The sequence below is a fragment of the Lycium ferocissimum genome, chromosome 10, assembly GCF_029784015.1.
Source record: "Lycium ferocissimum isolate CSIRO_LF1 chromosome 10, AGI_CSIRO_Lferr_CH_V1, whole genome shotgun sequence".
Taxonomy (NCBI): Eukaryota; Viridiplantae; Streptophyta; class Magnoliopsida; order Solanales; family Solanaceae; genus Lycium; species Lycium ferocissimum.
In genome coordinates this window covers 51,178,865-51,191,625 of record NC_081351.1, presented here as the reverse complement: position 1 = coordinate 51,191,625, position 12,761 = coordinate 51,178,865, and the positions used below count along the sequence as shown (strand labels likewise).

General features: G+C 33.3%; 1 protein-coding gene across 1 annotated transcript; it reads right to left on the bottom strand.

Moving 5' to 3' along the window:
* Window positions 1–4,966: 4,966 nt before the first annotated feature.
* Window positions 4,967–8,529, bottom strand: LOC132035587 (probable flavin-containing monooxygenase 1). Its single transcript, XM_059425883.1, has 4 exons — window positions 7,983–8,529; window positions 7,492–7,729; window positions 6,001–6,167; window positions 4,967–5,919 (listed from the first exon to the last, which is right to left on the bottom strand). Exons 1-4 carry the CDS (start codon window positions 8,460–8,462, stop codon window positions 5,218–5,220), a joined length of 1,587 nt encoding a protein of 528 aa, XP_059281866.1. The 5' UTR covers window positions 8,463–8,529; the 3' UTR covers window positions 4,967–5,217.
* Window positions 8,530–12,761: the final 4,232 nt, after the last annotated feature.

Here is a 12,761-nt window from a genome sequence, read left to right as displayed (position 1 = left end):
TGATTGTTACATTCTCTTGTGCATCTGGTTGCAATAGGAGTCCATCCATGCTAAAGCAAGTGCAAGATTTTCTTTTTTCTTCTTGTTTTTTTTTTATATCCTTTCAATTTATACACTTTTGAAGATAATTGATTTCTTTGCTTTATATGCAGAGCTTGTAACCTAAGGTATTTACTTGTCTTGATTGTTAAATGTTAATGGTTAATACTTGAGTTCAAGTATATTGAAAAATGAGAAAGGGTGCATGTAATAGTTGGGGAAGGATTTTAGTTACATTTAATATGTTAGCGGTTTAGATTTTATCTTCTTCCTATTTATTTGACGGGATTGATTTCGATCATATCTGGTTAGGCATTAATGAACATGTCAATTTCCAAGAGGTGCCTTTTGCAGGAAAAAGAATACTTGATAAATTTATTTTCAACGTTGTGTTGTCTAGAATTATATATTGTTAAATTAAGGGAACAATTCAGCTAGATTGATAAACGTGACATGGACAATAACAATATGTATTTTCTCAACATAAGGTGTTTTCAGTAAAAAACATTTCATTTTGAATTAATGTAGTATGATTCAAGATTTTATTAAAATACAATGAAAGAATTGACTTAGTTTTTGAAACCATTACGTCTTTTTTATTATATACGGACCTGAAACTTTTTTAACCCAAAAAAATAATTTTGGAACCAAACTAACCCATTTAAAAAAAAAAAAACCAAAGTAGGCTTCACGCACAGATTCTGTGCGTGAAAGGGGGTACTTTTTTTTTTTTTTTTTTGAAGCTATCAAAATCAGGTTTTTTTCATACTTTGGGTAAAGATTAGTCATGTTTCAAAATCCCGAAATATCAATATTTTATATAGAACTTAATATATTTTTTTGCGTACAATAACGTCGGCTTATTACATCAAGTATACCTAAACGTTTGGATCGTCGTTTTAGGGGTTGTAAAGTGTCCCGAAGTAAGTTTTGTTTGCTTGGAAACTTGTCATCTTTAGATTTAAGTGTCATATTTTATAGGGTTTTGATTTAAGTGTTTTGAAATAAAAATATTATATTAAAAAATAATTTATCCAATACGAGAGGTTCAATCAAGATATAATATATCTCATTCAATGCTCCCACCAAGGTTTGATCCCATGTTGTTGGCATAAACAAGAAGTAAGTAAAACAGAGAGGCTAAACCACCAAGCCAAATTGGCGAAAGCAACAAAATAGACACTTTTTATTTTTTATAATGTTCACTAATGCTATCTAACTCGTTTTCATAAATTGAATATCGAATCTCGAAATTCACATTCAAAACATCATTATCACGGGATTAGCATCTCGAAATAGATTTTTTTATCATTAGATTTTTACTAAAGAAGAATGAAATTTTTGCACAAATTTGGGGCAAAATTCAAATTGAATGGGATAACGGACGTTTTTTGGCCGTGTAGATCTCGAAAAAATAGCCCAAGTAAAAAAAAAAAAAAATCGCTTAAATCAGACATCCGAGCGCAAAGTTATGAGCATTTAAAGTTTCAACAATTTACAACTAATTTTCTACCTAAGCTCCTGTCCTTATTTTTTATGTATGTGAGTGAAGAGGCATATGTATACTTGATGTAATGAGCCGATATTATTGTACGCTAAAAAAAAATTAAGTTCTATATAAAATATTTATATTCCGACGTTTTAAATTGTGACTAATCTTCGGTCAAAGTATAAAAAAAAACTTAAAATAACAAGTTTCCAAACTTACTTCGAGGCACTTTACAACCCCCTAAAACGACGATCCAAACATATATGTATACTTGATGTAATGAGCCGACATTATTTTACGCTAAAAAAAATATGAAGTTCTATATAAAATATTTATATTCCGGTGTTTTGAAACGTGACTAATCTTCGGTCAAAGTACGGAAAAAAGCTTATTTTGAGTTTGATTTCCAAAGAACAAAGATGACAAGTTTCCAAGCAAACAAAACTTACTTCGGGGCACTTTACAACACCTAAAACGACGATCCAAACGTTTAGGTATACTTGATGTAATGAGCCGACGTTATTATACGCAAAAAAATATATTGAGTTCTATATAAAATATTGATATTTCGGGGTTTTGAAACATGACTAATCTTTGCCCAAAGTATGAAAAAAACCTGATTTTGATAGCTTAAAAAAAAAAAAAATACCCCTTTCACGCACAAATTCTGTGCGTGAAGCCTAGTTTGTTTGTTTTTTTTTTTTTTTTTAAAGGATTAGTTTGGTTCCAATTTTTTTTTTTTTTTGGGTTAAAAAAGTGCCGGGCTCATTATATACTCAATTAAGAAGAAAACAATGCAAAGCTAATTTTATTATCTATTTTTATTCAATTTGATTTGTCTTTCAATAAGTACCTATGCCCCATTTAATTAAGGAGAAAATTCTTATATATATACAAAATAAAAATCATATTTACCAAACGTAAGAGTATTTTTCGTCCAAACATAACATGAGTTTTTTTATTCAAAATGTATATAAAACCACGTTTCGAATCTCACTCTGGGCTTAAATCGCTCATGATTTCGTGTATAAAAACTATATATAATATGTATGAAGTATGTATATAACTATATAAAGTTTCTATAAAATTCATGTTAGGTTTCTGGTAAAAACCACGCTTCAAATCTAGCTCACAATTTCGTGTATAAAAACTGTATAAAATATGTATGAAACATGGAAAATAATTGCATAAATTTTCTATAAATACGTACAACAACAACAACATACTCACTATAATCCCACTAGTTGCAATTTGCACGATTGCCCTTATTCGGTGGTGCTCTTTAATTTTTGCCCTTCGCATAAAACTCTTGGGTTCCGGGTTCGAACCCCTGCTCAGTCAAAAATTTTGAAAAAAATTCGCAAGGCAGAGTTTGCCTGGAAAACTCCACCTTAAGGCAGAGTTTCAAACTTTACATTAAGGTAGAGTTTGACTGCAAACTCTCCCTTATCGGGCAGAGTTTTGCCTTCAGGTATAAGGCAATTTTTTTTTTCACTCAGCTGAAAATTTGCAAAACTCTGCCTTGAGGCCTAATTTTGCTACGAAACTCTGCCTTGTGAATTTGTTTTTTTGACTGGCAGGGGATTTGAACCCCAAACCCTTGGGGTATTAGGCGAAGGGTAAAAATTAAAGACCAGCAATTTGAGGGGCAAAAATTAAAGACCAGTGCCTTTGAAGGACAATCCGCGCAAAAAAATGGGTCTAGGGAGCGTAGAGTGTACCTAGTCCTTACCCCTACCTTGTGAAGGTAGGGAGGTTGTTTCCGATAGTCCTCGGCTCAAGAAGAGATACAAAGACAACAAAAAGAATAATAGACAGTAACAACAACAAGATAATAAGATAAATGAAGTGAAAGAAACAATCAGGTTGTAAAAATAAGCAAATGTAAACAGATACTAATACTCCTAGAACGGAAAAGAAATTGTGCGGCAACCTATTAGTCCTCTACCCTGATACTTGACCTCCACACCCTCCTATCAAAGGTCATGTCCTCCGTGAGCTGAAACTGCGCCATATCCTACCTAAAAACATCTCCTCGAGATTTCTTAGGCCTACCTTTCCCTCTCCTCTGTCCCATCACTGCCAACCTCTCACCCCTCCTAACAGAATTATCTGCGCATCTCCTCTACACATGATCGAACAATTTATTTCAACAACGTATTCCTAATTTTAGGTCAAATTTGTAACATTTTAGCCTTAAAATCTATTTTGTTTAGTCAAAACTGAAAAAATAGCTTAAGTAATGGAGTTCCATCCAAGTTTCTTCCTTTTACAAATTTCACCCGAAAAAAAATGATTTAAAAGATTAATGAATTTAAAATGGTACTAAATATATTTTAAAATGATGCCACGTGGACAAAAATCCACATGTCGGGCGAGTGTAAACAACTTTCCTAGGATGACAATGTTCAGGGGGTAAAAATTACTCCCTCTGTTTCAATTTGTTTGTCTTACTTTTCTTATTAATCTTTTTCAAAAAGAATGTATCTTTTTTTTTTTGGCAACTCTTTAATTCCAACTTTTCACATGGCATGTTTCAGACCACAAAAATAAAGGGCATTTTGATACATTCAATACATCTTTAATTTAAAACCACAAGATTCAAAAATCTTTTTTATTTTCTTAAACTTCATGCCAAGTTAAAACCAAACAAACAAATTGAAACAAGGGGAGTATTAAATAGCCAAGCACAAGGGGATATTTAAGATTAGGCATAGTTTGTGGCCAAATGCTGATGATTCATCAGGATTTTGATCAAAATGCTGTGGATAGTCAGGATTTGACCACAAATCTTGGTGATCAGTCGAGATTTATGACAAAGCAATGTTTGCTCATCAATTTGATTCCCGTTAGGATTTTTGATTAAATTTTGCTGATTCAACAAGATATGAAAAGAAATCCGGACAATTTCTGTGACAAGGCAAGTTTTGCCCATCAATTTGAAATCCTGGCAATTTGTCAAAATTTGTTAGCTAATATTGGTTTGCAGAACTTTTCTTAGCAAGGTCAAAACTAAAAAGCGGCACCGAAATATCCTATTTTTGCAAATCTCCTTTAATCGGGGTCAATGCGAGAAGAATACCGTGTGGAAAATCAAAAGAAAGAAACAAATGACAACATGGTTCATGGCATTATAATCTATTATATACCTTGAATTCCCATATAAGGTTGACTAAGATTACATTAGTCTCGTAATTTGCTCTCGATGATTGATCGATGGAATTAGGCCCAGGTGTCTGAAAATTTCTTGTGATTCCCCTTCTTTCTTCGATAAAGGCATTACATGCATCTATAGAGAACCCAAAGAAAAGCTAGAAAAAGGAAAGCTACAACTTAATAGGTTCATTTCTTGAATACAAGCGGAAGGTACACACAACCCCCGATACATTGCAAGAAAATAAAAAGACCGCTTAGATGCCAATAGACCATTTGATTACATGGACAATAGTAAATCATAGAACACTCCAAGCAGCACTTTGTAACTATATTAGATTTCAGCCTAATAACATAAGCAGCTCCAAGTAAGAAACTACATTTCCATTCATTGTAAAAAGAAAAACCTAATGTTATAGGGAACAAAGAAGATTATAAAACTCCCAATTCAAGAAAATTGCCTTATGTTCTACTTTGGCACTTCTTATTTTCTTGGTACAATAAAGATGGCTTGACAAAACATTGTTGTGCTGAAACTAAATAGATGTTTGGTAATCAGAAGGCTTATAAGGGGCAAATAGTTCACTCAACAGTGTTTTCTTTCTTCTGGGATTCAAATTCATGTCCCTGCACAATAGATCATTGAAGTATATCAGTAGCAACAAACTCGCACAGGATCTTTTGTAGTATGTACTAGCGTAATGTTGCATACACTTCTCCCATCTCAGGACATCTTCTTCCATTTCCATTATTGTTGGTAGCTTAAATTTTCCTGCAAGGAAATGAGCTAGCCATTTGCTTTGTATCTCGGTGGTGTATAGCATTGCACGACCCTCAGAATACCCAAGTATTGCAAGCTGTGGGATATGCGGATGTATGCACTCACGGTAGAAGGGAGCTGAAGAGCCAACGATTCTTTTCTGAATATAGGTTGAGGCGAAAATATCACAAAGCTTATCATCGCTTCTATATCCAGTTGCAAAGATGACAACGTCTGTTTTCAGAAGATTTTCCTCCTCATCATCAATGATGAGTCCTGTTTTACAGAAGCAATAACTTTTAGACTTCTTTAAGATAAGGCTCCCTTCTTCAACCCTCTTGTAGAAATCACCTGGCAAGACTGGGAATTTGCAAGCAGATATCTGTCTAAGAAAGCCGTGTTCTGGAACCATATTGTACTTCTTCAATGGGTATATCAATTTGAGATAACTTTCCACAAACTTTGTCAATATCCATCGCTGAAGCAAGACAATCAATTGTTAAACAGTGCTTTAGTACATAATTGGAATAAAGCAATGGAGGCAAATTTAAAAAGTTACCAGAGGTGAAAGTAAAATTGCCAAGAACCACAGAAAAAATCCTTCACCAGGCTTGTGGATCATAAACTCTGAGAATCTATTCAAATTCCGAAAAGATATTTTCAAAAAGTCTTCGGGTATTGTCCAATTTACCGTCCTAAGTAGCAGTGTGCACGGATGTTCCACTCCTGATAATGAACAAATTATAAAGCTCTTTATTAGTTCAAAGAAGTCTGCCGCAAACTAGTAGCGACTCTGTCTTGAATGGCATGACTAGCATTTGCGTAGTAGACCATGGAATATTTTTGCATTATGTCAATTATTGAAAACTCAAACATCTCTAGCAAATAATTCATTAGTAGGAAACAGATCTAATGGCAACCACTTCCAGGCAAGAAAAGTTGAGCAATACTTTCTGTTTAGTGTATCCAGTTAATTACTACTTCTTTTGTTTCTATTTATTTATCTTGTTTTATTTTTGTCATTCCAAAAAGAATCGCTTTTTCTAATTTTTTGATTCCATCATTCACATGCATATTTGAATAAGAGATTAAAGCGCATTTTGGTACATATTACTACTATATATAAGAGCAAACTTAGGGACTTTTGTAGTCCTCACAAGAATTTCCAAATTTTTTTAAAACTTTTTAATTAATTACTTTTAGGTCCTAATCTTATTTATTTAAGTCAATTTTTTTGTTTTTTTTTGTTTTTTGTTTTTAAGGTCTACTTTTCAAAAGCTATCGAACCTCCTACATCATTTTTCACGTTCTTTAATTTTCTGTTTGGTGCTCGATATCCGCATTTGGTCTCATTAATTCGAATAATTCGCACCGTATCGCGCCTATTCAGGAAGCGCTCCTCCAAAGATTTTTTCCATATCCATGTTCGAACCCCTAATCCCTAATTAAAGGAGGAGTGCAAAACCATCCATTTGCACATGTTAAATTATGTATTTGTCTTAAAAGTTCATTAACTATGTATAAATTATTTATTTAGAACTAATAACTTCAGAAAATTAGGATACATAACTTATAAATGTCAAATTATGGCTCCACATTTGATTTGAAGTAAATAATTTCATCAAAATAGAAGTTAAAACATTAAAGGAGTGGAATGAAAAATTTGCTTTCATATATTAAAAATATACTTATATGAAATTTAATTATTACTACCGTAATTAATCACTTATGGGACTCCAATGGGTATATGGTTGTTGTACACTTGTACTAACACAAATTATATTTCTTTAATTAAAATATCTACTTTTATATGTCTTGAACGATTTGTACGGCCCTCATACATAACTATATATATATATATATATATATAATATATATATATATATATATATATATATATATATATATATATATATATATATATATATATATATGTAAAAAAATTAATTTAAGACTATAAGATTCAAAAAGTTTCTTTATTTTCTTAAATTTCGTGCTCAATCAAACTTAGACAAAAAAATCGAAATGGAGGGAATACTAAATACTATACCATTTAGTCTGGCGACTTCTGCTGCAAGATCTATTGCTGATTTTTGGAATCCAATAACAGTGATATGCTTATCTTTTACCATCGCAGTTGCACGAACACTTCCAATTTCAGCATATTCCATGGAGTGTATAACCTTACCATCAAACACCTCCGGCCCTTTGTTCATTGGAAAGTGGGGGATATTTGGCAGGCCACTGAACCTTCCAATGCATATGATGACGAAATCAACTTCATAAACCTACCATTTCAAAAACATCTCAATATCATAATTAAGTTTTCCGCAGCAACCCTTAAAAAGTAATACTACAACAAAAATGCAAACTTTGATCGCAAGACATCCTAGAATAAGGGTAAACTTGACTGAAGAAATTTTGCTTAAACACTTGCCAGAAAAGGTAATGACGCATAACTAATAGTACTCCCTCTATTTCCTTCTACAAGGTGGCACCGAGAGTGTCGTATAAAATTAAAAAAAGTGTAATAGTATCTACCTTATGTTGGTCCAGGGGACAGAGCATATTAAGTACTGTGACAAGCCATTTGCGTTTAGGAGAGAATGCCTGGCCTGTGCCACCCCACAGACCCTCATCACAACCATCATCCTCATAGGCGCGGTAATCAATGCTAACTACCTTGGAGTTAAACTGAATATGGGGAAGGATATTGAAGTGAAGGGCATATGATTCAATATAGTCCTTGACTTGATCGTGACGAGGGAAGGTCTCTGTGACTGACTCTGGCCATGCAAAATCTGAGAATTGGTAAAATTCTTTGGGAGTCTGAAGCTTAGTGGACTTAATGGTGTAGGACCATAGTCCGCCAATAATACCATTCGAGGATTCAAAGACTATTGGATCAAATCCCTGTTCCCGTGCATGTTTGCATGCAAGAAGACCACTTACTCCGGCACCTATGATTGCTATTTGCTTCTTGCTTTTTTCAGCATAGGTTTCTCCGTTTTCTCCTGGCATATTGACCTAAGGACAGTAATAATACTACCCAAATTATAACTCCTTTAAGGAAACTAGATGGCGAACTCAAATTTTGAACTTGCCTAATGATCAAAGGCCAATTGAGACTATTATATAACTCTCACACGGACGTCACCAACACTGAAATTTCAAACACAAACATGTGACCACGCCTAGCTCTTCTTTTGGTTTTACATATAATTTTCAGCCTAAGATGTAATCAGACGCCCAGGTTTAGAGACTTAGTGTATCGAGTTATGTCATGAAAGAGTTAATTGGTACCGTTGGGAAAATATAGACGGTGACAGAAACAAAATTAAATGGCGCGATGAATTATGTTGCTTCATCGTATCAAGTTTGATAATAAGTTCAGATAGATGTGATATCACTTGCACTCGCATGATATAACAATATTTGACTTGTTCAATAACGAGCAATATATTGATTATCTTTGATCAAAAGCTTTTTACCATTTTTAGTTGTTCTAATAAAGATTACATTGTGGAATGATCTCAGCCGTAAAGTTCTGAACAATCCAGTTTTACTTTGAAGTCCTAATAAAAAGAAATTAAAATGGCAATAATTTAATGGACCAGTTTTCTTGATTGACTTTCTTTTTTGTGCTTTTAATATATTGGACATGTCATTTCAATATTACCATAATATCTTTGGAACATGGAAAGTTCCCTTGTCTTCATCTATGAAGAGAATATCATTCAAGTTCCTGTTATTCAAGAAAGTATTCCTAAATCTGATTATGTCAAAGTTGTTCTCAAGGAGTTGAAAGACTATATAGAAAATCAAGAAATCTTGGACCTCTAGGTATCCTTTGCTTGCACAACTTGAACTGGACAATTTAATGTGTTTTACTTATTAATCAAATTTGAAGTGTTTCACTTGTGCCGAGGGTCTATTGAAAACAGTCTCTCTACCCTCATGAGGTAGGGGTAAGGTTTGCGTACACTCTACGTATCCACAAACCCACATATGGGATTACACTGAATCTGTTTTATTGCCATGATAAATGAAGGAAAAGTTACATAAACAACAAACTTTTGAGGGTAAAACATGTAGCATAGCTACATTTTAGCTAATTACATTTCGTAGCTACAGTAGAGTGTATTCACGCGCTACAGTAGATTGTATTCAAAATTCGGCTGAGTCAGATTTCACTATATTCAAATTCAGCTTTCGTTGTATTCAAGTCAGATTTCGCTGTATTCAAATAGGACGTATTCAACTAAGTTGTATTCAAGTCAAATATATTCAACTCACCTGCATTCATTGTAGCTACTTTTACACTGTATTCACTTTATTATATTTAAAATCGGTTGTATACAAAAAAAAATCCTTCAAAATATACCCCAAACACTGAAAATTGCACTTAAAAAATTAACGAATACACTCAAATACTGAATACAAGAAATAAAGTTCATTGTATTCATCTGTATACACTTCAAATTCACTGTATTCATTTGTATACAAAAACATCTTCTTCGAAATACGCGAAAAACATTGTGTGTTATATGTATACACTATATGTATACGTTGTATGTATACACAGATATGGAATAAACACTTCCCGTCAGATCTGAAAAAGTTCGATCAGATTTGTGTATAAATCAATCAATTTAAAGCGTAACGCCGGTCAGATCTGTGCATTTTCCGATCAGATTCCGGTCAGATTTGAGCGTCAAGAAGATGACCTACAGCGGAGGACGCTAGCTAAGCTTCTTCGGGGCGGAGGATGTTAGCTTCTGTGGCGGAGATCGTGACAAAAGCCGAAGAAGAAGACGCTGGAGAAGAAAGGGAAAAGGGGAAGGGGCTGGCAGTGGCGGTGGTGTGGTGGTGAAGGGGAATGGCTGCTAACGCTGGAGAAGAAAGGGAAAAGGGGAAGGGGCTGGCAGTGGCGGTGGTGTGGTGGTGAAGGGGAATGGCTGCTCCGGTTCACCGGAGTTAGAGCTCCTCGCCGGAGCAGTGGGGGGAGGAGTGGAGAGAGAGAGATGGGAGGGTTGGGTTGGCAGTGAATAATGTGATGATAGGTATTTCACTTTAAATATATATGTAGCTATTAATTGTATTTTACATATTACTTTTAGCTATAGGATGTAATTAATCTAAACTATAGCTACTAAATATAATTACCTACTACTAGTTTGTTGTTTATGTAACAGATCCATAAATGAAATAGTAGAACTTATCTTATTGTCTTTTGAAATGATAATAAAAATATTCAATTTTTTAGTAAGCTGGAGGTACTTGCTTTTCTACCAATTATATATAATAGTACATCTTTTTTAGTTGAAAAAAATACAACTTTTTTGAGTGTAAAAAAGAATGAACTTATTTGACATTACTCTTATTTTGATTGAGGAAAATATTTATTCAATGAAATTCATTAAAGAGCAAAAATAGAGTCTTGCACACACACCTAGGGTGGGGCCAATTTGCTGGTTTAGAAGTTTTCGAAAAAACGAAAGTGGGCTGACTAACGGTTGTTGTTATCTTTGGTCAAAAGTATTTTTCTATTTTTAGTTGTTCTAATAAAGACTACATTGATCTCAGGCTTAAAGTTTTGAAGAATACGTCGCATGAATCCAAAAGTGCCATTGAACACTACTGGAAGTACTTCCCCAAACTACTACCTACTTCTCTTACTTTAAAAGCTCTGAAAATTTACGGGATCATTTCTTACTTGACTTGTATATCTCCTTTTATAAGAGAAGCTTTTGGCCATAGATTCCCAAAAAAAAAAAAAAAAAAATATTAAAAACTTGATTTGGGTGAAATATTTCAAATTTTGAAAATGTGTTTGGCTATAATTTTTCAAAACATATTTCACATCTTTTTTAAAAACATGAAACATGACTTATATAGTTATATCCATAAGTTCTAAAAACTATCAATAATACCCAACCATACCAAACAAACATTCTTGCTAATCCCAAATTATTCCTATTTTTTTTTTTTTTTTTTTTTTTTTTTTTAATTCTGTTGCTGAATTTGGTTTCAGTACTCTTATTTTACTAATTTTGTAATTTTCTTGTTGAATGCATCTCAATTTGTGTAATTTTGTTGTTGAATCGTACTGCGTACTGCTTTCTGCATTTCAATTTGTGCAAATGTGAGATGTCTTTGGATACGGAAACTCCAGGTTCTTGAGCTATCTCCCAGAAGCTTATTTTGTCAAATGACCAGATGCTGCAACCAAAAAAAAAATGGAGTAATTAACTCCTGATGATGGTACTTGACAGTACTAAGTAGCTCCCAAAAATAGGTCAAAAGTCCAAAAGAACGCCCTAGACCTTTGAGGGCATTTAGTTATTACTTTAACAAAGAACACAGAGAAGCAAAAAGATTTAGGACCGTTTGGCCAGGAGAATTTTTCACTTTTTTCCGGAAAATTATTTCACTTTATTTGAAAATTAGCGTTTGGCCATGAAAATTATTTCAAAATACAACTTGAAGTTGTATTTGGAATTTGAAAAACATCTAAAACCTTATTTTCACTTTTTTTTCCCCACTTTTTCACTTTCAATACATTCAAACAACCAAATATTCTTTGCGAAACCTATAACCAAACACAACTCCAACTTCAAAATTCCAAATAAACAAAGTGAAAAATTATTGATTTTCATGGCCAAACGCCTACTTAGTATCGTCTCTGAAATTACATTTTGCTTCCTGGATGAATGAATTCACCATTTACTCTCCGAAGATACTAAATAGCTATACCTACAAACAGTATGGGCTTGCAAGAGAATTTCCGTCTCAAAAACAAGTACACACAAGTATGTAACAAAGAAGACATACCACCTAGATGACCATATATTTTTCTATGTAACAAAGAAGACAGTACTTAATACCACCTAGATGACCATATATTTTTCTGAAACAAGTACACAAGTATGTAACAATGTCTTTACTCAATAAGAAGAATTGATTTTGTGTGATTATTGGGTGGTCTTTTGATATCAAAATAAAGGAAAGGTGGTGTGATTTTCAATTACTGGAAGCTTCGATACGGCTTCAAAAATGCTCTTTCTTTCTCCCATTGTTCCTCTTGTTCCTCTTTATGGCATTGGTAACATAGCATTTAAAAAATAGGAGAAATTTCAGAAATATACAGTTTGCTCACTTACATTGCAAAAATATAGCTCAAAACTTATATTGCAAAGCTTTGATCCAAAAACACTTTTATACAGTGTTATACACTTATATACAAAAGACAGGTACATTATGTATGTAGGTGTTTGAAGGTGTATAATGTGTAGGTATATATACTAAAAAATATAATTA